The sequence below is a fragment of the Eptatretus burgeri genome, chromosome 2 (genome assembly GCF_056783735.1).
Source record: "Eptatretus burgeri isolate ZD-2024b chromosome 2, Ebu_testis_v1, whole genome shotgun sequence".
NCBI lineage: Eukaryota > Metazoa > Chordata > Myxini > Myxiniformes > Myxinidae > Eptatretus > Eptatretus burgeri.
In genome coordinates this window covers 4,834,083-4,858,248 of record NC_140962.1, presented here as the reverse complement: position 1 = coordinate 4,858,248, position 24,166 = coordinate 4,834,083, and the positions used below count along the sequence as shown (strand labels likewise).

Sequence of the window (24,166 nt, the reverse complement as noted above, 5' to 3'; positions counted from 1 at the left end):
CACCTCCGAGCAACAACAGAAATAACGCGAGGGAACCCATTGACTGTTTCGCGGTGTCGTCCGCAGTGACGCAATCATTACCAATCAGCTTGCTATCGCTTGCCAAGTCAGCCGTTCCGTTTGGGGGCTTAAGCCGCTTGGCGAGCGAAGTGGGGTTGGATCAGAGAGACTTTGATAAGCAGGAGACAAGTTCTTCAACTTGGATCAAGAACAATGATACTTCAAGTGTCCCCGCTTACCACAGTTGTCACAGGTATAACTCCTGTACCGACATTGGAAAGCTTGATGATTACCACCACAACGCCAACAAGTTACCTCAACCTTCTGGGTAGATTCAGAAATGTCAGGAGGTGGAGGTGGATTTGGTGGCTTTCTAAAACACTTTTACTTCTAGCCAAAGGTTACCTTGTTAACCGATGGGTCCTGCTGGATACCGTTTGACTTGTTGGAGATCACACGCAGGCTCTCAGCAGTTTGCATACACGCAGTGGCTATTTCCATGACTTTAGTCAAATTGGGGTCTGATTCAGGAAGGAGTTTCCACAGAATCGAGTCATCATTGATGCCTTTGATAAAGAAATCACAGAACATCTCTTCGAGTTTATCTGCAAACTCACAATGTTCCACGAGTCGGTGTAAATCAGCCACAAACTCGGATCCTGACTGACCATCTTGATAATGGTGGGTATAAAATTTATATCAGGAGATAAGAGGGGCAGGAGAGGAAAGAACAAAAGTGGGGAACAGAGACATGAGATCTGGAGAAGGGATGGGGTGGGGAACACGGGGTCCACAAGGTGGACACTTAAGGGACTTTCAGGACCTTACACGACACGAAACTTTCAGGAAGGAAAGCAGGGGATTTGAAGGAGGTGGGTTTAGGGTGGATTAACGGGGGAAGAAAAGATCGAGGATTTGGATGGGGACGATAAGAGGTGGTGGTGAACAGCTGTTTTGAAGACCTGGAGGGAAGAATTGGATTAAAGAGAGTGAGGGAGTTTATTCCAAAGGCAGGGAAAAAGAGGAATGAAAGAGTTAAGATGAGCAGTGTTTCGTGATTTTGGCATTTTCACCAGAACCTTGAGCGCCCTGCACAGAGAGTGGGGGGGGGGGGGGAGGGGGCGAGACCAGAGAGGAGATCGTGGACGACACTTTCCGATGGACGGTGGACGACGACACTTGAAAATGTGGTTTTCCCAGGAAAGATTATGGCAGATAGTGAGACCCAGAAGCTTGAAAGAAAGGACTTCTTCCAGAGGATTGTTGAGAAAGTGGGGGAGGGGGAGGGGGTTCTAAACAGTCCTTTCAGAGAGACATAGTGAGAGTGTGAGATTTGTCCGGATTGAAAGACATGTTCCACGTGTCGGACCAGTTTGTGATTTTATCCAGATCTACAGTGAGCGAAGAAACTGCTGCATGCCGTTCTGAGGCAGAGGTCACATTTGCTCTACGGCGAGGATACGGCGGCCATACTCCCTCTGAATTGACAGAAACGTGCGGCGGCCACAGAAAAACTGAGGTGGCCTCAGGGTGGCCCTACACCGTTTGGCTATATTTTACAGGCCGTAGGGGCACCGTGGAATTATAGTGCGGAGTTATAACTTTTTTTCATTTCTACGTTCGCCGTAGCAATTCGGCAAGCCAAGCTATGACGTAGATGTGTTCCACGTCGACCGTACGTAGGGCGTACGGTGGGCTTGCGTTATTCGTGCGGCTGCCGTAAGCTCTTCTCAATTAAAAATGAATTTTCCCAACCCCCAAAAAATTACGGCGGCCGCACTATTTCCATGGTCACCGTACGGTGGCCTTGCGGTCTGTGTGACTACCTGTGGGCAACGCAGGGTCGACGCACGGTTCCCCGATGCCCGCCGTGCACCTACGTACGGCCTCCGTGGCTGTCTGCGTCGACCGTGCACTACCGCGAGAGACCGGAGTATAGGTGTTTGCCTATACAGTGGTGCCCTCAGAATCCCAATTTAATTCGTTCCAGGAGGCTGTTCGGATTGCAAAAAGTTCGGATTCCAAAAATATTTTCCCAATAAGAAATAATGGAGTGAATTAATCCGTTCGTAGACCCAAATAAAGCCCACTTTCAAGACACTTTAAACTGAAATTACCCATGTTTAAGGTAAAATAAGATGAGTAAATGACCTTCGGTGGCGGTGTATTGTATGTAAACTGGTACAATCGCCACATCCAAAGGTCCACACAGGCTCGAGCTTCGTCCTGGGTTCCGATCACTCGCGCACTCTGCGAGAGCGCTGCCCCTAGGGCAGCTCATCAAACATGATGCCCGCAGAACCACAATCACTTTCATCAAACGCATCGGGCTGACGTAATCATGGATATTCCAAATTACAAGTGGTTTTGCTGTGAAATTCAATCCTTGCCCGACAGTCCGTCACAACACGTGATCGGATTGCTTTTTTTGTTATTAATTAAAACACAAGATGATAAAAAAAACACCACAAATGAAGGTGACAACACGAGGTAAGGCCTAAGTCACATTTGGCTCGGCAGCTGGAGGGTCTACAAAATGTACGGGCACTAGCAATTATAAAGCGGCCGCAGTATTTCCACGGTCACACAATGTAGCAGTCACACATGTTTTTATTTTTCGGGTAGACGCACGGGGTATTTATAAATTGTGGAGACCGAAAACGTGGGGGTGCCGTACGGTCTTTGATTTGATGTCGCACGGTGACCTTAGGGCGTCGCTGCGGCGGCCATAGAATTTTGAAGGCAAACGCAAGGTGCCCGCAAGGCGCCGGCAGGGGGACCCTAAGCCGAACGTGCGGTCAGACAGATGGAAACGAATGGGTATTTTTTTTTTTTTTTACCAGTTCTTTTGTTTCGGGCTTGTCGAATTTCTACGGCGAACGTAGAAATGGAAAAAGTTATAACTCTGCGTTATAATTCCACGGCGACCTGACGACCTGTAAAATATAGCCATACGGCGTAGGGCCACCCTGAGGCCACCTCAGAAACTCTGCGGGCGCCGACGTTTCTCTCAATTCAGAGGACGTACGGCCGCCGTATCCTCGCCGTTGAGCGAATGTGACTTAGGCCTAAAGTATCGATCGACACACGAGAGATGCTTTCACGAGGACTTCCACCGCCGAACTGAATGAACAAAGCGCGAAGATGTGGCTCGAACAGGTGGGGGAGACATGTAAACAAACATGAACGCAACATTGCGTTCGGTTTTTTATAATGTATTAGGTTTTTAGGGCAAAATTTTCTCGAAAAAATTGTTCGGATTCCAAGTTGTTCAAACAATGGGGCGTTCGGATTCTGGGGGCACCACGGTATATTATAGTTATAGTATATTCAGTTATATATACTGGTATATTTTTATTTCAGTAAAAAAAAGAACTGGTATATATACCCACTCGTTACCGTCCGTCTGGCCGCACGTTCACCTTAGGGCTCCCCTGCGGTCGCCTTGCGGGCACCTTGCGTCTGCCTTGAAAATTCTATGGTCACCACAGCGACGCCCTAAGGTCACTGTGCGACATCAAATCAAAGACCATACGGCACCCCCACGTTTTCGGTCTCCATGATTTCTAAATACGCCGTGCGGCTACCCGAAAAATAAAAACATATGTGACTGCTACATTGTGTGACCGTGGAAATACTGCGGCCGCCGTGGCAAATGTGACCTTGGCCTGAGGGATGACAGATGGTACGGCAGAGGGTGGAGTTATCAGCAAAGAGATATAGAGGATTTTCCAGAGAGTCAGAGAGATCGTTGATGAAAACCAGAAAAAGAACAGGGCCCAGAACGCTACCTTGAGGAACTCCAGCCTGCACAGGAAGAGGGGATGAAAGAACTCCATGTAGGGCCACACGTTGACTGCGACAGGAGAGGAAGTCTGCGAGCCATGAGTGGAGATGGCCTTGGATACCATAGGAAGAGAGTTTGGTGAGTAGGGCAGGGTGCCAGACTGTATCAAAAGCATGTGATATGTTCAGGGATATGGCTCGGATTTCCTATCTGGCATTGAGGACCTCCATCCATTGTTGGGAGAGCAGAAGCAGCATATCCAGGTTAGAGTGATCTGGTCTGAAACCAAATTGATGATCGGAAATCAGGCCATTGGAGAAGAGGAAGGATTTAATTTCTGAAGCGATGATGGATTCCATAACCTTGCTGATGATTGGGAGAAGGCTGATTGGTCTGAAGTTGCAGGGATCTGTTTTTGCGCCTTTTTTATGCAGTGCAGTAATGTTTAAATTGGGCGAAATAACACTGATTTCGCACTGTATTGGGCGAAATCAGTGTTAAGGTTCGTATGTCCAAGTTAAGATAGCTCAGCGTGGAATTTTTCCAAGGCCACTCGCTTGTAAAAACTAAAAGGAATACCTCCACCATGCAATGCCTGATCCACGAGAACATTTCAGGCCCAATACATTTTTGAAATATCATGCTCCACAGTACTATATCGTTTTTGGCCCTTTCAATGGTGAAAGAGTGGAGGAGGAGGAGATTGGGAACATACTCTGTACAGACCGTTGGTGCTGCCTAAGCAGTCTCCTTGGCTGTTGGGCACAATCCTGGACGGGTCGCCACTCCGACACAGTATACCAGCACGCTGGCACTCGTTTTGCCGACTTCGGAAGGATGACAGGCCGAGTTAACCCCACCTGGTATGAGTTCAACAGCTGAGCGGGATTTGAACTCAGGACCCTCGGATCCCAAGCCCACCACTCTAACCATTAAGCCAACACCAGGCATCAATGGTGAAGAATGACATTAAAAATTAAATAATTCTCGTATCCAGATTCGGATCTTCACCAAAATGTAATCCATTCATCCTTATCACCCACCCAACCTGTCCACCACGTTTCATCCTAATCCGTCTACAACTTTTTGAAATATCTTGCTATATATGGGTTTAGCCCTGTCGCTCAATAGTGAAGAATCACTTTTTTTAAATGTCGGATCCGGATTTTCACCAAAACTGAAGCAATTCTTCCTTGTCACATCATCAACAATGCTGTTCAGATCATCAAGAATGGTCTAAGTCACGTCAAGGAAGGCTCCATTCAATCTCGTGTAGCTCGTGTGTTGCTCAACTACCACACCAAACAACAAGGTATGAATGACACCACATTATGATGTCGCAATACTCTTATGGTTTTGCATTACAACATCTTTTGACGTTTCACTTTTGCTGTGGGATTGTGATGGAACGACAATAAAATATGTCGTGATGATAATCCATAAAAGAATTGTGATGTCATATTGTGGCCTCAGGTGGTCATTCATACCTTTTTTTTTTTGAGATTTCATCTCTCTGTTTTTACATTTCTTGTTTCTGCAATTTTTAAGGTCATAAAATGCTTTATGTTTTATACATTTTGTTATTTTCGTATGAATTAAATCCATCTAAGTCATAAAATTTGGCTTATGGTACATTCTACCCCACCTCCCCTCAATCCTGGCTTTTGGTTCAATCCACTATCGTACATTACCATATATGCGGAAATGTCGATGCAATTATTGCTTTGAAAAATAATAAAATGCTTAATGTTTTCTATATTTTGTTATTTTGAGATGGATTAAATCGATCTATGTTATTACATTGTTGGTATTTTGGGCCATGTTGGCCAGAGGGGGCCATTATTAGTCCCCTCTGCCACTGAAGGTGAAGGAGGTTATCTTTTCACCCATTTCTGTCTATTTGTCTGTGTACAGGATATCTCAAAAAGTTGTGGACGGATCCGGATGAAATTTTGTGGACAGGATCGGTCTGTGACAAGGACGAACTGATTAGATTTTGGTGAAGATACAGATCCGGATCCAACGAATGATATTTTTAAAGTGATTCTTCACCATTGAGAGATACTCTGTGTAGTGTTGGTGCTGCCGAAGCAGTCTCCTTGGCTATTGGGCACAATCCTGGACAGGTCACCACTCCAACATGGAAAACCAGCAAGCTGGCACTCATTTTGCTGACCTCGGAAGGGTAAACAGGCAGAGTCAACCCTACCTGGTATTAATTCAACAGAAAGGGGGATTTGAACTCAGGATCCTAGGATCTCAAGACCACCACCCTAACCATTAAGCCAACACCAGGCATATATATATATATATATATATATATATATATATATATACATATATATATATATATATATATACATATATATATATATACATATATATATATATATATATACATATATATATACATATATATACATATATATATACATATATATATATATATATATATATATATATATATATATATATATATAGTACTGTATAGCATGGTGTTTGAAAAATGTATTGGGCCGGACCTGTTCTCGTGGATCAGGCATTACATGGCAGAGGTATGCGCTCTACCGAGTGCCCTTCGAGTTTTAATACTTGTTTCAATTGATTTGGGGGATGGGTTGAATATGTATCACTTTTGGAATGGTACTGTCCATCTTCCCTCCTCCCATAATCCTGGCCTGGTTTGGATGAGTCCACATTTACATTTGTATTTCTTCTCCTAAAATAATGATTAATTGTTTGTTTTGTTTTTAATTTTGGGTTACGTGCACGAGCACAGAGACAAAGCAACTTCCTCACGTTGGAATCACCAACATGGCTTCAGCAGTTATTGAGGTAGGTCAGGCTACAGTTTAACATTGTTTTTAGAGGGGAAGAAGAAGCAGAGGTACAAATTGGCGATTTAGCGATCATTGTGGTACTTTTGCGATGTATCCTGGCATCCTTTTAAGTCTTGGTAGTTCAGAAAATGTTCAAGACTAAAAGGTGTGGCATTGAAACATTTATGACATCACTGTACAATAGTTTATAAGCCTATCATTGTGGACACATTTGAATGGGTGGCCATTTTTTCCCCGCGTCATCCCTCCATATAGAGTACTACCGTACTCCATAATACCCACGACGTATTATATATGCAAATAAGCAGTACACATGTTTTTGCTTCATGTATGCAACTCAGATCATTTCATTTTCAGGAACGATCGAGGCAGAAATCCGTTGCCAAAACACCACCCAAATAAAGGAATGAGTCAGAACTTCTTGTATGCTTGGAACAAGGACACCCGAGAGCGGGTACCATGGTCGTGGAGATAATGGGACAGGAAGGGGATGACATGAATCGCGAGCGGTGCAGTGTCTGCTTGAAGCCATGGGAGGAAGAGTGGGAAAGAATGGCATTTGGAAGGTAGTTTCACATACAGACGGGAGAAGCGAGGAACAACCAGGAAAGGGCACTGGAAGAATGTGTGCATCCTGGAGGGTCGGTGGATGGGAGTGGATGGAGCATCATCAGAGAAGAGGTGGTACAAAACAAAGACCACCGACCTGCCTGTGATGTGAAAACAGACGTTGTGCTTCGGCCTCATCACGGGAGATTCCAATCATGTTGAGAGCTTTATGTTCCAGAGAATCCAGGAAAGACAGAAGTAATGCTAATGTATCAACCCATAGGGGAGAGCAGTACTCTAATGAACTACAGACAAAGGCCTTGGAGACTGAGAGTAGCTCTGATTTTGAAGGAAAGACTTGGACAATGGAGGATGTCCAATCTGTGGCTGGAGTTGGAGGCCAGTTTGGCTATGCATTTGGCCCAGGAGAGGTCACGGCTAATGGCGAGGCCAAGAAGTTCAAGAGACTGAACCTCTTTCCGTGGCTGACCATGGAAATAGGTAAATTAGTTTGAATATCCTTCTGGAGTGACAGTATGAATGAGAGAGATTTTCCAGGACTGAAGAACATGTTCTACTTAACAGACCAGCATCCCATCAATCACAGATTAGGCAAGCCACAAATAATTCAGCAAGCTAAAATAAGTACGTAAGCTAAAAGAGAACATGAGGACAAGATGACAAAGGATGTGTCCAGGAATACAAAAAATAGCAAGGCTTTGTAAGACTATTGTGGGCTAATTGAGGGAAGGCACAAGTAGATTGATTCGTGATGAAAGTGAGATGGGATGCTTATTAAAGTTATGCTGCTTCAACATTTATCCAAGAAGATTCAAGGGAATTAGCAGTAACAGAGTGATCTATATCATGTGTGAGAAAGGGCTTTTAGATGAGTCTGAGGTTGGAGTGGTAGAGGATGTTTGGCTGGAGGTTACAAGCAGTGATGTAACTCAGGGACCAGTAGTAGGACCATTATTATTAATCATCAATTACTGGTCAGGTCAGGTATGGGAGCATGTGCCAGAACAGCGCGTCGATGCATCCACTTTCCACCAGTACTCCAGGGACCTCCGTCTGGCCATCCCCCAAGCATATGCCAGGCCCATCCCCATCTCCTTGAGATGCCGGTCAACCTGCTGCAACCACGAGGCATGTGGTCGGCCCATTGGCCTCCTCCACTCACGAGACTCCCTCGCTGCGAGAATCTGGTGAGCAGGATCAGCATCAGGAAAACGAGCCACATGTCCATACAGCCGCAACTGACGCTCACGGACTATGCAGGCAACAAATCTGATCCGACTCTCTCTCATCAACCGCTCGTTGGACACAAAATCCGACCAGCGACAGCCAAGGATTCTCCGGAGAGACCTGGTACCAAAGGAATTAAGTCTCCGTCTCAGATCCTTGGTCAGAGTCCAAGTCTCACATCCATAGAGCAAGACTGGAAGCACCAAGGACCTGAAGACTCGGACTTTCGTCCTCCCGCACTGGTACCTGCAGTGCCACACCCCATTATCCAGTGAATCCATGACTCCCCAGGCCCGACCCAGACATCTATTGACCTCTGACTCACAGCCAGCAGAGACATGAATATCACTGCCAAGATAAGTGAATCTCTCCACGACCTCAACATCTTCACCACAAACAGGCACAGACAGGACAGCAGCATCCAAGATGTCACTGAAAGCCTGGATCTTAGTTTTGACCCAAGAAACCCGTAATCCAAGCGGCTCCGACTCCTCATTCAGCACCTTGAGGGCCCCCAAAAGGATATCTAAAGTCTCCGCAAAGATGACTGCATCATCTGCGAAATCAAGGTCCGAGATCTTGACATTCCCAAACGATGCACCGCAGCTTGATCTCTCCGACATCCTCCCGAGAATCCAGTCCATACAAGTGCTGAAAAGTGTGGGGGTCAGTACACACCCCTGACGAACTCCAGTAACAACTGGAAATAAGTCAGAGATGATACCACCACACTTCACAGCACTCTCAGTACCAGAGTGGAGTTCAGACATCAGATCGATCAGTTTTGGTGGCACCCCACGAAGACCAAGAATCCTCCAGAGAGCATCCCGATTCACTGAATCAAATGCTTTGCAGAGATCAACATAGGCTGCAAGCAGCCCCTGCCGAAACTCTCATCTGCGTTCGGTGAGGACACGAAGAGCAAGGATACGGTCAATCGTTGACCTCTTTGGTTTAAAGCCTGACTGCTCTGGACGCTGGTGCTCAAGCAGATGGTGGCAAACCCTATCAAGAATTATCCGAGCAAAGACCTTGCCCAGCACCGAGAGCAGCGTCACCACTCGGTAGTTGTTGCAGTCCTGGCGATCGCCCTTCCCTTTCCAGAGAGGGACAACAAGGCCCCTCTTCCAATCAGTTGGGATGATGCCTGTGTTCCAGGCAGAGCACAAAACGGCATGCAACGACACGAGTGTAGCATTTCCACCAGCCTTGAGAAGTTCAGCATGGATGCCACAGATCCGTGGAGCTTTACCCCGTTTCAACCGGTTCACCGCAGCCCGTGTTTCCACAAGCGAAGGTGGACCACAGTTGATTGGACGATCAGCAACAGGGATTGTAACACCCTTGACGTCCAACTCGACAGCTGGTGAATCAGCCTGGTACAACCGCTCAAAGTAACCGGCCGAGCGGGCCTTCACTTCAGACCCCTCTGTCAAGAGCCCACCGCACTCTGCTCTAACTGCAGTGCTCCGAGGGATGGGCTTGGATGAACGCATTGCGCTAATTCCCCTGTCCACAGGTGATGCTCTACCCCCTCACAGATTCCTCGCACAAAGGCCTCCTTGTCCACCCTTGGTGCACGTACAGTTTTACGCCTCAGCTTCCTGAACAACTCAGCTCTGCCATTCAGCCTGGCCCTGTGACTCTGGTCAATGGTATCCAGTGTCCCTTGAGAGACAAAATTCTTTTTTGCCCTGCGGTGCGTTCCAAGACATCCACCAGCAACCTCAAGGATGGTGGTCTTGAAGGCACTCCACAACTCTTCAGGAACCCCCAAAGCACCCAGACCCCCCCCCCCAAATGTCCACTCAGCCTGTTCGCAAACTCCTCAGCTACCCTCTCATCCTTTAGTTTGCCAACATCCAGCCTTGACTGGGAAGGTGTCATTCTCCCGGATTTAAGGTGCAGCTTTAGAGTTGCTACAACAAGCCGGTGGTCAGTATTGAGGAACTGAGCACTCCGGTGGACCCTGCAGTTCTGGATCATCCTCCAACGACTGTCAACGAGGACATGGTCAATCTCCTTTGCCACACTGCCAGCTTTGGAATACCAAGTCCAGTAATGAGATTATGGGCGCTGAAACCATGAACCAGCCACCCTAAGTCCACGACTTCTTGCAAAGTCAAGGAACTTAGTGCTATTCTGGTTCATAGTTCCTGACCCATGGGGACCAACACATGTCTCATAACCATCCCTATCAGTTCCAGTAGATGCATTGAAATCCCTGAAGACTAGAAGTGTATCCCGTCTGGGGCACTGATCAACCACAGACTCGAGCGTGGCATTGAATGCATCCTTCACGGTGAGATCACTCGCCTCAGTCGGAGCATAGACAGAGACCAGGGAAATTACACCAAAGGAGTGACAAATCCTTAGTCTCATAATACGCTCGTTTACCGGTGTTACCTCAATTATCATTGGGGTCAGCTTATTGGATACAGCTACAGCAACTCCTTTGAGCATGGTAACCATCAGAGCGACCACACCAATAGTAGGTGAAACCACCCACCATTATCTCGCCGCAATCTGGTCTCCGAACCTCAGAGAGTGCTGCAATGCCGATGTCCAAACGCTTGAGCTCAGATGATAACAGAGACAGGTGATCATCCTCTCTTAGGGATAGGACATTCCAGGAACCCACCCGAAGGGACCGCCTCAGGTTAACCCAAGGAGACCGCCGTCTGGTGGACGACACCTCAGCACCACCCCGACACACTGTCCCGCAATCTGAACCAGGAATGTTACCCAGTGGTTTCCCTCCTATCATCAAAGATTGGGGGTCCCGAAGGCTTTGCCCCAATCCTGTCATCCGGTGAGCTGCCCTGTAAAGGGAAGCTGCACAGGAGGTACTCCCACGGAGTGGGTTTTCAAATTTTTTTGCGTTTTTGTGTTTTGCAGAATGAAAGGTTTTACGGTGGCCAGAGTGCAAATCCTGCCACCAACCTCCTAATAAAATGTAACCCAACTGCAGGAGGACGTCCGCAGACACAGTTGGGCACTAGATATGGATGACCGTTGGCTCACAAGGAGCTCCTCCACCCTTTGAGGAAACTCATTTCATTACTGGTCCTCAGGGATAAGTAAATCAACGATTTGGACAATAGGGTTGGGGTCACCTTTCCAAATGTGCAGTTCGTAAAACTAAGAAGAGTTTTTGGCTTCACTGGGGGATAAATTATTAATCTAAAGATCAGGTAGTGTTTATACTGGACTGCAATTTTGTTGGGCCTCACCAAGAATATTGTGTACAGTGTTTTTTTTTTTTTTACCACATCTGAGAAAGGACATAGCTGCCATCGAAATAGTTTCGGGTTGAGCAACGAGAACGATTCTGTAGCTAGCTAGACTAAGCTAAAAGGAGCGGCTGAAGGAGACAGGACCTCATACATTAGAAAGGAGGGGAAGTTCTCCACATGTTCAACGACAATCCAGTGGAGATCCTGCGAATATCCTCACTGAAAGTATGGGTGTAAACGTTTCTTCAGTAACAGTAAGATCAGTAACGCTAAGTGGTCTCAATGGATGTGGAGTTTGTGTTGATTTCTGAATCAGGATTTTATGCTGATTCTGAAAACTCATTTCATAATTGCCAATGTGGCCGACCTTTTGGTGAAAAATGCAATTTTGTGCTTTTTTTTTTTTTTCAACAAAAATGTAAGAAAGCCATTTTACCTCCACCACCAAAGGTGGACGAAGATAAAAAAATTTTTTGCCTGTTTGTATGTTTGGGTGCAGGATATCATAAAGTCGTTGATGGATTCGGACAAAATTTGGTGGGCAGGTTGGGTGTATGACAAGGACGAATTGATTCGATTTTGGAAAATATCAGGCTACGGATCCAGATACTGGAATTTTTAAAGTGATTCTTCACCACTGAGAGATCGGCCAAAAACGATACGTAGCAAAATATCTCAAGAAGTTGTGGACAGATTCAATCAAAACTTGGTGGACACTTTGGGTGTGTGATAAGAATGAAGCAATTTAGTTTTGGTGAAGATCCCAATCTGGGTGGAAGTATGCGCTCCACCAAGTGCCCTTCTGGTTGATTGATAATTTTCAAAAATACCACAACACGTGCATGTGAGTTATTAAAATTAAGGTAAATACATGGTGGAGACTCCCAAACATTTTTATATATATATATATATATATATATATATATATATATATATATATATATATATATATATATATTGTTACGGTTGTGGAAATTCGCATTACACCATAAAGAGTCCTCAGGTGAGATATCTCGATAAGTCCATGTGTAGTTAGCCCACACCCGTTGTATAGAGGGAATTTATGTGATCCATTCGGGCTGTGATCCTTCAGTTAGTCGTTTTTCTTTCTCTATTATTAATTTGAACAAGAACAAAACAAACCAACAACGACGCTTGTGGATTTTTCCCGACATTTTTCCCCGCGCTTGGTGTGAAGGAAGGGGGGAGGGCAGCTCGCCGCCGATTGGTGGATGAACATCGTGAGGCGGTCGGGGTGAGTGAACGCCCCTTTTCGGGAACCTTCTCGAAGGCGGGTGGAGCCGAAAACAGGGTGGGGCGAAGGGCGGAGCCAGCCCCTCCAAAAGGGACGAACGAGTTGGTCTTCAGTTTTTTGGGTTGGTTCGAAGTTCAGTGTTGGTTGGTCTTCAGTTGGTTTGAGTTCGGAGTGAGCCTTCTGGTTCTTCGCGAGCTCGTTGTTCCTGCCTTGTTCTGCGATCCTTGCACGAGCCCTGGGACCCCGTGCGCGAGCGTGGGAAGTAGCGCCGAACGAGCTCCGTCCGTTCCCCCAAAAACCCTGTCCGAGCTGTCGGGCGGACGACGAGCTCAGTGCGCCACGCCAGGAGGAGACAAAGGAGGGACTTGAGGCTGTGGTCCCCCAAGGCTTGACGATGCGCCCAGAGAAGTCGCGACTTCCTTTTCTTTTGGGGTTTTGTGTAAATGTCTGTGGGTGGCACCAGTCCATGAAGTAGAAACTATGTAAGTGTTGCCGTGTGTAAATAACCCCCTTTTATTCGGTTTTAACTCTTTCTTTGCTTTTGTTGCATAATTGTATGGCTGTATATATGTGCTTGCTTTGTGTCTGTGTGTGTGAATAAAGTGCTGCTTGTTGAACTGTTTCCCGCTTCGCTTCGTCTTTTCCTTTTATTGAACCTCCATCTTGCATCACGTAAGGGATTGATAGTGGGTTTAAAACGCCCGGTAATTAATCGGAACCGTCAAGGCCGACGATAACTCCGCTCGGTTATCCCTGTAATACGGAACGAACCGCTTAAGCGGTTCGTGTCCGGAGTCGGCCTGTGGCGTGGTACGATCGCCCGGTCGACCACTCGCGCAGGTACTTAGGTAGGTCGAATTTGGCGAGCAACCCTATCCTGTGCGGGTGGGCAATTGGCACGATCGTGGTGAGGTTAAACCCCCACCCGTGAATGGCTCCGGGTGGTAGTTCCCGGAGGGTCACAACTGAATTGTCCGTCCGGTGGGCGACGTGTTGCGATTCGAGTTACGTGGCCGATCGCATGCCAGCGGGCGCGAATTCGCAACAACATATATATATATATATATATATATATATATATATATATATATATATATATATATATATATATATATATATATATCTGTATATATGGACTATAACATTATGTTTATTGGAGATGATTTTGTTTATATTACAAATGGAGGAAAAAACTCCGACAATTTGGACAGTGGTTGCATTTATCATGTAACAGGTATCCTCTTATCATAATTACCTCTTTTATGTAGGATTAAATATGACCAGGACCTACGTATGTTCATTACCCTTTGCATACGAAGTGAAAAGCGGGGTTACGCAATGGGTTTACGTCTGTCCGTCCATCCACAAATGTTAGTTTATGATTGAGGAACAACTTCATTTCAATTGAATGTTCGGTTTCAAACATGAATCAGAAAACTAACCTGCAATTTAGTGGGCGTTTGGCTCTGAATTTGACCCGATTGCACAGGCACAGTGTAGCAAGACGTTTTTCAGTCTATTTACCTGTCTGGCAGTCAAACAATTGAACAAGAAAAAGAGCAATCAGAGATTGCAGTCCCTCGCCAGGATTTTTTGTGTGGTGTTTGTGTACTGGTGTGTTACGTAATAAAAAGAGACAATTAGAACTGCCACTTTATAACTGCTGGTAGTGATGACAAGCTACCAAGATGTCCCACTTTTATGCAACTCCGCTTTGATTGGACACCTGACCCTGACCCATGACATTTATTTATATTATTATTCAATTGAACTTAGAATGGGATTAAAATTAATTAAATTCAAATCAAATTGAAGACTAAACAGGTACAGTCCTGCATTGGAGTGTTCAGAATGAACCCAAACAAGCAAAAAGCAAAGATGAAGTTATTAGGAAGAACTTGGATAAGATTTGCATTTCAGCTGCGACTCCTCCACCCTCAAACCCACCCAGGCACAGCTAAGTGAGCCTCATTCAAAAAAGAAAAAATCTAAAAGAACCCATATCAAAAAAAAAAAAATTAATACCCTGGCTGCCAGACCATGTGTCCGATCAACTTGAAATTTAAAACATGTATTCCCCATCACGACAAAATCATAATTGAGAAGTTTAATGTCGATTGATTCAGCGGTTCCAGAGAAAACGTGATTTCATATTTTTCTTCAATCCAATATGGCTGCCAAACCATGTGACCCATCATTTATTCCTTCACAAACTTGTACACCCAAGGCTTGGGGAACATTTTTGTGAAGTTTCCCCCCTCTGTCCAGCCGTTCTGGAGAAGAAGATTTTTATTGGTTTTAGGGTAAATCCAATATGGATGCCAAACCATATGACTGATGACATCATATGTGTGAACCTTTTGTTCCTTATGGATAGGCGGTCATTCATGTAAAGTTTCGCCTCAATCTGTTCAGCCACTTCAGAGAAGATGATGTTGAAGGTTTTTTTTTCCCACAATATGGCTGCCGAATCATGTGACCGATGAAGTCATCAATTTTTTTTCTGTGGATCATTTTATCCCAAGATGACTCAAAATTTTTCATACTGATCAGCTGTAGCATTCCACATATACAATTATGACGTCAAAAAAAAAACTACACTTGTTCCCCATGAGGAGTACTTGTCGTGTGCCAAGTTTCAATTTTTTCCTTGGTGCGGTTTCAGAGATATAGAGGTCCAAAGGTTTTTCTGTTTTTCCAACATGACTGCCACACAACGTGACCTATGATGTCATAATGAAAAATAAAACATTCTCCATGAGTTGTCGCTCCCATGGTGAAAATTTCGTCTCAATCCGACGAGCGGTTGGGGAGAAAAACACCAAAGTTCTGTGTGGACAAACAGACAGACAGACAAACGGACCCAAAAGCAATACCCTCTCCTCCATGCAACAATACATCGGTCTTGGTCAACTTTATACATAGATAAAAGACAGATAATGATAATAAGATATCTGTTCGGTGAGATATGGCAACCATTGTCCAAATCATAGAAGTTTCTTCTCCATTTTTAGACAAAAACATCTTTCCAATAAACGTAATGTTCTCATCCACATGTCCTTTTAATGTTTGTGGGTGTCCAGCAGCTAATTCGCTTCATTTTTATACCTCACAATCACATATAACGATTTTGTTTAAGAAATCCGAATCAAAAATGTTTCTTTTTACATGTTTGTTGTAAAAATAAAAATAAAAATAAAAAAGGCACAAAATTGCATTTTTCACCAAAAAGTTATCAGCTGTGACAATTAAGAAATGGGTTTTCAAAACAAGCAAAAAAAAAAAAATTTGTGATGTGGAATACTCAAATCTTTTAGCCTCAGACACATGATTATAAGTTCCATAGCTCTTGGAGTAAGAGATTACAACAACCTTTTTTCATGATTCACAGTCATTACAATAAACAAGAACTGTGCTTATGAACACATCAAATGTTAAAATGTTAAGGGATTAAACCATGTATTTAATGTAACCAAAAGCTGAAGATTAACAAAACGTTCGGTGAGTGATCATTAAAACGGAGATTGAGTAAGCGTTTTCAAAAACTCTCAAAGCGACTGAACACAAACAAAATTAAAAAAAGACACTCATAGAAGTAAAAAATAAAACAGCCTTTATATTTCCAGACCTGCAGGTCAAGTCAATGTACAAGGCAAGCAGGAACAAAGAGGCCACAGACAACAAATTCCCATTAAAGGGAAGTAGGATTTATTTAGATGTACAAGAGGAGGGAGGGGTATTATATGGTCAAAATCTGTGGACAGAATGAGGATTTTGACCCATAGACACCAACTCGGATTCTGAGTCATCCACAGAGCTGTGGAATCCAGTTGGAATTGTGATACTTGCGACTGGGTGGTGAGGGTTTAATGCTAAGCTAAAAGTCTACGATGTGCAGATCACAGGCAGCAACTTTACATGGGTTATATTCACCAATGGTACATTACACTAGCAATAACATGGGACGTTAGGTTTTGTACAGAAAAAAAAAGTTTGATTCCTCAAACTTCGGCACCATTTTACAAAGTGCCCAAAATATCTTATTCTCCCTCAAGCTCTCCCTCAACCCAAATTCCTGCTTGACCCCCCCCCCGACTTCCCAAAGTACTTATCTGGGAAAATAAAATTCAAACACATCATGATCAAGTTCTATTATCTCCAGAATCCAGGTGACTGCTGGAATTTTACAATGCAATTATAAATATCGGCATGGGGATTGATGGCTTCAGTGGCTTCTGGTATATTCTCTATCAAATTTCGGCATGATCATCAACAATAACAGCGTAGCTGGTGGTCTGGAATAATGCAGTAGTTGGCACAGTTGCATTGAAGTCCAAGTCCAACAAAGAAATAGGTAGAAAGAAAACTCACCCAACTGTTTTGTCTTTCTCACCCATAGCCACATGTTCTCTGATAATGGGACAATCATCAGTAAAATACTATATCAGTCATAAAGAGGTGGTGGCACCATGATGAAGTCGCTCTGAAGTAATAATATTAAGATTTCAAAGTTTGTAGCACATCAGCTCATTATTATAACCACCAAGTCACAGTCATTCACCTTTGCTTAAAATAATACCTTTCTGCCAAATTCTTAATCAAATCATTGTTCAACCCAGTAGGTACACCAACAACCGGCATTCTGACTATACACATTTCCTCCTGCACTCATCTTATTCAACCCTTTCTTCCCAGCAAATCTTAACCCACTTACATATATCCCATGACAATCCCACTTCCTTCCCACACCCCCTCCCTGACAGACAATAAAACTGTTGCAATCACATGCAGAAAACACAAGACCACCTGCACGCACACACGCACACACGCGCGCACGCACGCACGCACGCACGCACGCACGCACGCACGCACGCACGCACGCACACACACACACACACACACACACACACACACACACACACAATCTTCCGACACTATGTCTGCGACATATTTTGACTTTTAAAATTACAAAAAATGCTTCATAATTATAATAATTATTTAGAAATTCCAAGCACAAAAAAATTACCGTAACTGCTGAAAAACAACGGCTGAAGGTCAGGCCTCAAACAAATTATGAATACGGGGACAAAAATAGCTGTATGAAATTGAACTTCACGAGGGGAAAAAAACAAAGCCAGTTTCAGTAAATAAAAATGAAGACCAAAATGGTGCAATGACAAGGATGTAAATTTATAGGTGCCAAAAAAAAAGGGATTTTGGAAACGTCGCTTGAAGAATGAAATTTAGAAATAGTACAGAGAGAATGATTGAGATGAGAGAAATAAAGTAATTTATAGCATGTTCAAAATGTATAATGGTATAACAGAAAAAACAGAAGTAAGTGTTAAAGCAAACTGTGGAGGATGCGAGCCGAATGATGACCGAGCCAAAAGAAGGGCTTTATTTATATGGTAGAGACAATTGTGGAGATGAGGAGAGAAATGTTTTACAAAAACTAACTGTAAAAACCGAAGTGAAACAAGTGTGTTTGGGAAGACAGAGTTGACAACAAGGATGTCCGTCAGCAATGACAGTGTTGGGACCGAGGTAGGGTGATGGCAAGGTGGCAAAAGGGCAACAAAACATTGGCTAAAATGGGTTGTTTATCTTGATGCAGACAGACAATAGGAAGTATTTACAATGTGCTCTCTCGCTCTGTGTCTGCATTTCACGATCTCTGCATTGGTTACCATGGCAGAAGCAAGACAACATAAATAAAATCACTATATACAGCAATGGGAAGAGCATTGAGATATAATGTGGAAAAATATAGGTGAAACAAGTCATCACCTGAAATCCACACCTACACCCACAAAATAAATTCAAAAATAAAAAGAAACAACACTCAGTTTTCAGGGCTCGGAGATGGAAGGCTCGTAATGAGGTCTGTTGTAAAAGCCAATCCACCCCTTGTGAAACAAAGGGTGGGAAGTAAGCTATACCATGGCACTACAGACGGAAAGGAAAAAAAAACCTCATCCCACAACCTCTCTCAACGTATTTATCCTGTCTCCCTCACCCACTAACCTTAATGGCTTATCTGTTGAGCTGTTACATTTCCAGGCCGAGTCACAAGTCCAGTAGCATCTCATAAAACAGGATTAAAACAAAATGGGTTACATGAGGGCAAAGAGTTTGAGGGCTGTGGATGCTAGTTGATCAACGGAAAAGCAAAGTCATCTTTGAATGGACAGCTCTATGACCATCTTCAGACTAACTGGTCATTTTTCAGGTTGTTTCCACCTATTTACTACTGATGAACCGGTTTCAGGTCAGAAAACAAATGTATCTGATTTAAAACTTTAAACAAGTGGTTCAAACCGTACTAAATTAAAAAAAAAATTACACACATTCTCTTGAACTCCCTTTCAAACTCTTCTCTGTGCAAGGAGAGTGGTTAGGAGGGGTTGCAAATGGAGAATTGACTTCACATGTGGAGGCCTCACAGGATGGGGAAGTTTTAAATTTAGTTTCTCCCAAAGAAATCAAATGGAGTGAAATGAAACAAGTGTAGTCTCCTCAAACCCTTCATTGAGATAACCAAATATAGTACATCACTATGGTAGATGCTCAGAACCATAGCCCTTTCCCTATTCATTCTCTTTCCTGTGTCCCATTCACATTGATCCTGTGACTGCACCCATATATTCCCACACCCTGTCAATCCTTTTCGGATCATGAGCTGTTAGTGACAGCAGACGCACCAGAGCTTGACGTCGGGCCAGAGGGAGAAGCTGCCGCTCCTTCAGCTGCGGAGATTAGACAAGGAACAGGTTGGGGGGAAGGAGGGGGGGTCATGCAAGAGTCAAAGTTACAATGAAGAAGACAGGAAAGAGACAGAGGTAGCAAATTATTACAAGTGTAGAGTTGTTGTATTTAGCAAGTAATTTGTTTGTTTAATTAAACATGCAACATCTAAGCAACAATCAATTGGTTCTTTATCTTAATAATCTCTCTCTTATGGCTCACATTATGGTTCATTGACGTCTCATTCATTGGCATTAATGTTGCCTGCTATCAACCCTCTCCCCCCACACCCCTCCCTCAAGATGACCCAATAACCATATAATTGAAAACAGATGCATTCAGGCAGGGCAGCCACTTGTAAGAGTCACTTCATGTTGAAGCAGACAAAGCTTCTTCTGCTTCTCTGTCCATATTGCCCACCCCATGCACCCTCCCCTACCTATCATTCCTCCCCCCCACTCCTTATTTGTCCAAGTCTCCCTCCCTGCTATTGGTGCCCAGCCCACTCCCATTTCTCTACTTTTCCTTTTGTTTTATTGTGTCCTGATCCATTTGATGTTCTTCTAGCTCTTCCATGAGCCTAGACCTTGTATGCCAAAAAAAAAAATTAAAAAGCAGCAAGTGGCTATTTGGGGACAGGAGGCAGCCAAACAGCATGGAACGTTCGAACATTTGGAATGTATTTTCCAACCAATAGTATGCACGCAATGCATTTATTTCCATGGATAACCTCGTATATTTTTGGTTCGCCTGTTTCGCACCCTCACATAAACCACTGGCTCATTATGTGGGAACCTCGGTTAAAACCCCATATAAAACGTGTTTGACTTTTATCTAACGTCATTGACCAGACATATCATTCCCCATATATTCAATGACATCCTACTTCTCACTTATTGACTCACATGGATCAGCCCTTTCTTTAATCGATCAACCTAATGAAAACAAAAGTTAATGCTACAGCCCAAACTTGGGAGTGTGTTTGTCCCAACCATTGCTAATACTGAAGAACTGCCATCAAGTCTGTTGATAGGTTCTGCGACCTTGGCAGAATACCTCTGACCACTAAAGTGAACATCTGCTGTGCAGTTGTTCTTTCCACTATTTTATGTTGTAAGAATTGGGAACTCTATCACCACCACATCAATATTCAGGATATTTTCCATAAGCAATCCTTGTGGAAAATTCTCAACGTTGGATGGAAAGGCAAAAATCGCTGACATTGGAATCTTGCAAAGGTGTGAGACAACTGGATGGCAGCCAAAGAGTTGCAACAAGCCGTCACATGCGTGCCGTGACCAAGCAGCAAAGAACAAAAGATGTATGTAGAAAGGCAAATCATGACAGTGCTGGTCTTGGTTTTAAATGTACTATCTGCGGCCAAATCTGCGCTTCCCCATATCAGACTTTTCAGTGGACAATGGCAACTGGTGAGTTACATCTTGCCGACAAGCTCACCCCATCATGTCCTTGCAATTCATTTAAAAAGTATTCCGACATCGACCAATGTCTTTGTTTTGCACGTAATTTATATGCAAGCTCCACGATAAGTCCTCTGAGATACAGTGCCTTCTGAAAGTATTCACGCCTCGACTGCTGTCACATTTTATTGTGTTACAGCCTGAATTTAAAATTGATTAAATTAAAAAATATATCAGCACCGATCTACACAAAATACCCCATAATGACAAAGTGAAAACATCTTTTTAGGAATTTTTGCAAATTAATTAAAAATGAAAATAACAGCCTGCTGTTCATGAACAACCAAGAGATCATTGCATTTTTGACATCTTGATTCATGACAGCAGCGATCCCTTTATAATGCGACTCATCACCATAGCTGGGGTAGATTATGTCTGTCTGTGGGCAATGAATGTACCACTTCCTATTATATCTGTCTGTGGGCACAGTGTACCACTTCCTGTCAAGAGAGCTGTTCAGGACTTCCTGTCCTGAATCCAGCAATGATGACTGAAGATTCATATCAGTTTCAGTGAACAGCAATGAGAATTTCTTGGTGCCCAAGTCAAAGGCTTTTCCAGGTCCATTATCCGGTTTGACCTGTCAGTTTCTCTCCGTATCTGTTTCATTCAGAGGTCTCAAGGGGTTCAAGTTTTTGCCTCAGAAAACTTTTCAGGGGAAAAGGTTTTGAAAATCAAATCAGTAATTTGTGGCACTTTTATAATATAATAAGATAAACAGTGTGCACTAAGAAGAAGAACACAATGAGAAAACACATCTCGACATTTATATTGCTTTTGAAACTTGTCACTTTTGCTGACTTCATCTTCTCCACTTTTTGGACTTCTGTGATCCAAAACTCTGAATGTGAACTTTTTTTATGAATGTGAATTTTTGTTTGTTTTAGGAAATTAAAACTTAGGAAAAGAAACACTTGCTAAAAGTCATACAAAAATTGTTTTATACCCAGCCCTATACATATATGCCAGAGCCAAGAAAATGGGGGAAAAGGATAGGCTTCAAGAAGTGTGAATGAAGGAAGGGGTGTTGAGATAAAAAAGAAAGAAAAATGCACATTCAAAAATATGATGCAGAAGCGTAAACTGGAAAAGCATGCAAATAAACAGAGAAAATAAAAGGTTGAAGGGGGGGGCAGGTGTATTTATGCACATCTTGCCTGTGGATGTGTTGGAAGCTGCTTGGGTTCGAGCATGAGGAGGAGCTAGTATTGAGTTGAGCGATGGGTTTATGGACAATTCTGCCAAAATGGTATGGGGAGAGGGAGAAAAAAAAAGAAAAAAAAACAAGCGACAGGTTAGTCAATTCAGATTTAGCTTGTCATTTTGTTGACAGCACTTTTTGAACCAAAGAATAAGAAGAAAAAAAAATGACGAAGATGTGGAAATAAGACAAGAGAATAGGATGAAATATTGAAATGAAAAAGCAGTGAAGAAGATAAAGGGATAGCATATGAGAAGTAAGAAGTACCAGTTTTACAAATACACCGTAGACTATATTAGTACTTCCCATACTCCTCTCCTTGGTTCCCTTGTCAATAAAGTTTTCAGATTCTTCACTTCATTCAAACTGCTCTTGTGGAGGTCCCTAATGTCTTCTGTATCACCAAATCACAACACTGTTACACCAAATGAATAAATGTCCAACTCCACATTCCTGCTGTTTTTCATACCTATCAATCTTGCCAACTTGATCTCCACTTTTTGGACTTCTGTGACCCAAACCTCTTGCTTATCATCTTACTTGTCATCAAAATAATATTAGCAGATGCTGAAACTGGAAGGTGTGCACCTACTGATAAGAGCCCTGCTCTAGCACAGAATGTTCCGCCACTCCCACACCTCAAATAGATTTATCAACCAGCGCCAAATGTGGCTGCCGTGTGTGACCAGGGTGGACCTTTGGCCTACTTACTGCCATTCATGAGAAGTTCACCCGAATTGGATGAAGAAAGGAAATATAAACTGGAGAAGAAACATTTTCAGACCATTTTGGAACTGTTGAATGACTTTGCTGGAATAAATCCAAAACTTGAAGCTCAATTTTTGCTGTATCATATTTTGTGATCACATAATAGGACATATGGTATATAGGCCTGGTGGTATAATAGGCCTGGGATAGTAGAGTACATCAGCTAAAATCATTCATGTTGTGATAAAAGCACCAAATTTGGTGGAGGTATAGTTTAGGTCATACCTTCTCATTTTTGATGCAGAGCCCTGTTGAAAAATGATGATGAACCCTGGAATGTTAAACCTCCCCAAAATGTATTGATTTTACCTAAAGCACACAAGTTTATGTGTAAGCTTTATTATTTTTAGGAACATTCTGTACTGCATGCAGCCATGTTGCATCACTCTGGATTGTATATTTTAAACATAGCATCATCTTTCAATCGGATGGAACCCTTTCATTTTGAAAAGGGCGCTTTGCGGCTGATGTTCATGTGCTGAAAGTTGAGGGTTATATTTTAAAATCATAAATATATTTGCATCAAAAACAAGATTGTGATGTTTTCAGTAAATTCATGTGTGAATGTACATTGTACTTCCTTATGAATTAACTATGAAGGTATCTGCTGTGCATGGAATTATTTGTTTTATATTTTAGAAATATGGTGTTAAATTCTGGGTCAGAAGTGACCATTAATTCTGATGTAGAAATGTAATTTATTAGCATTATTAACCTATCCATTATTAAACTGATTTGCAATTTCTTTTCAGTTACGGTGCCTTCAGAGGGTATTCACACCCATCGATTTTTGTCACATTTTGTTGTGTTCCAGCCTGAATTTAAAATGGATTGAATTTAAATTTTTTGGCACCAATCTTCACAAAATACCCCATTAATGTCAAAGTGAAAACATGTTCTGAGAATTTTTTACAAATTAAATAAAAATGAAAAGATGAAATGTCTTGCGTGAATAAGTATTCAACCCCTTTAGACGGCCGGCCAACCTAACCTATCGTGACACCCCGCAGGCATTTCATGTTAAAAACTGGTATGGGGTGCCAAAAGGTAGAAA

General features: G+C 43.2%; 1 protein-coding gene across 11 annotated transcripts in view; it reads right to left on the bottom strand.

Moving 5' to 3' along the window:
* Positions 1-16,511: 16,511 nt before the first annotated feature.
* The window catches only part of GSK3B (glycogen synthase kinase 3 beta), a 149,482-nt gene continuing 141,827 nt past the window's right edge, over positions 16,512-24,166 (bottom strand). For 9 of the 11 annotated variants that reach the window (XM_085861329.1, XM_085861336.1, XM_085861320.1 and 6 more), the window contains 2 exons: positions 22,301-22,381; positions 16,512-19,664 (listed from right to left, as the gene is read on the bottom strand). In XM_085861329.1, the coding sequence (XP_085717455.1) occupies positions 19,591-19,664; positions 22,301-22,381 (155 nt within the window). In that variant the 3' untranslated portion in view covers positions 16,512-19,590. The remainder of the gene's footprint in view (positions 19,665-22,300; positions 22,382-24,166) is intronic. The other 2 variants (XR_015052737.1, XM_085861287.1) reach the window with 2 other exon arrangements.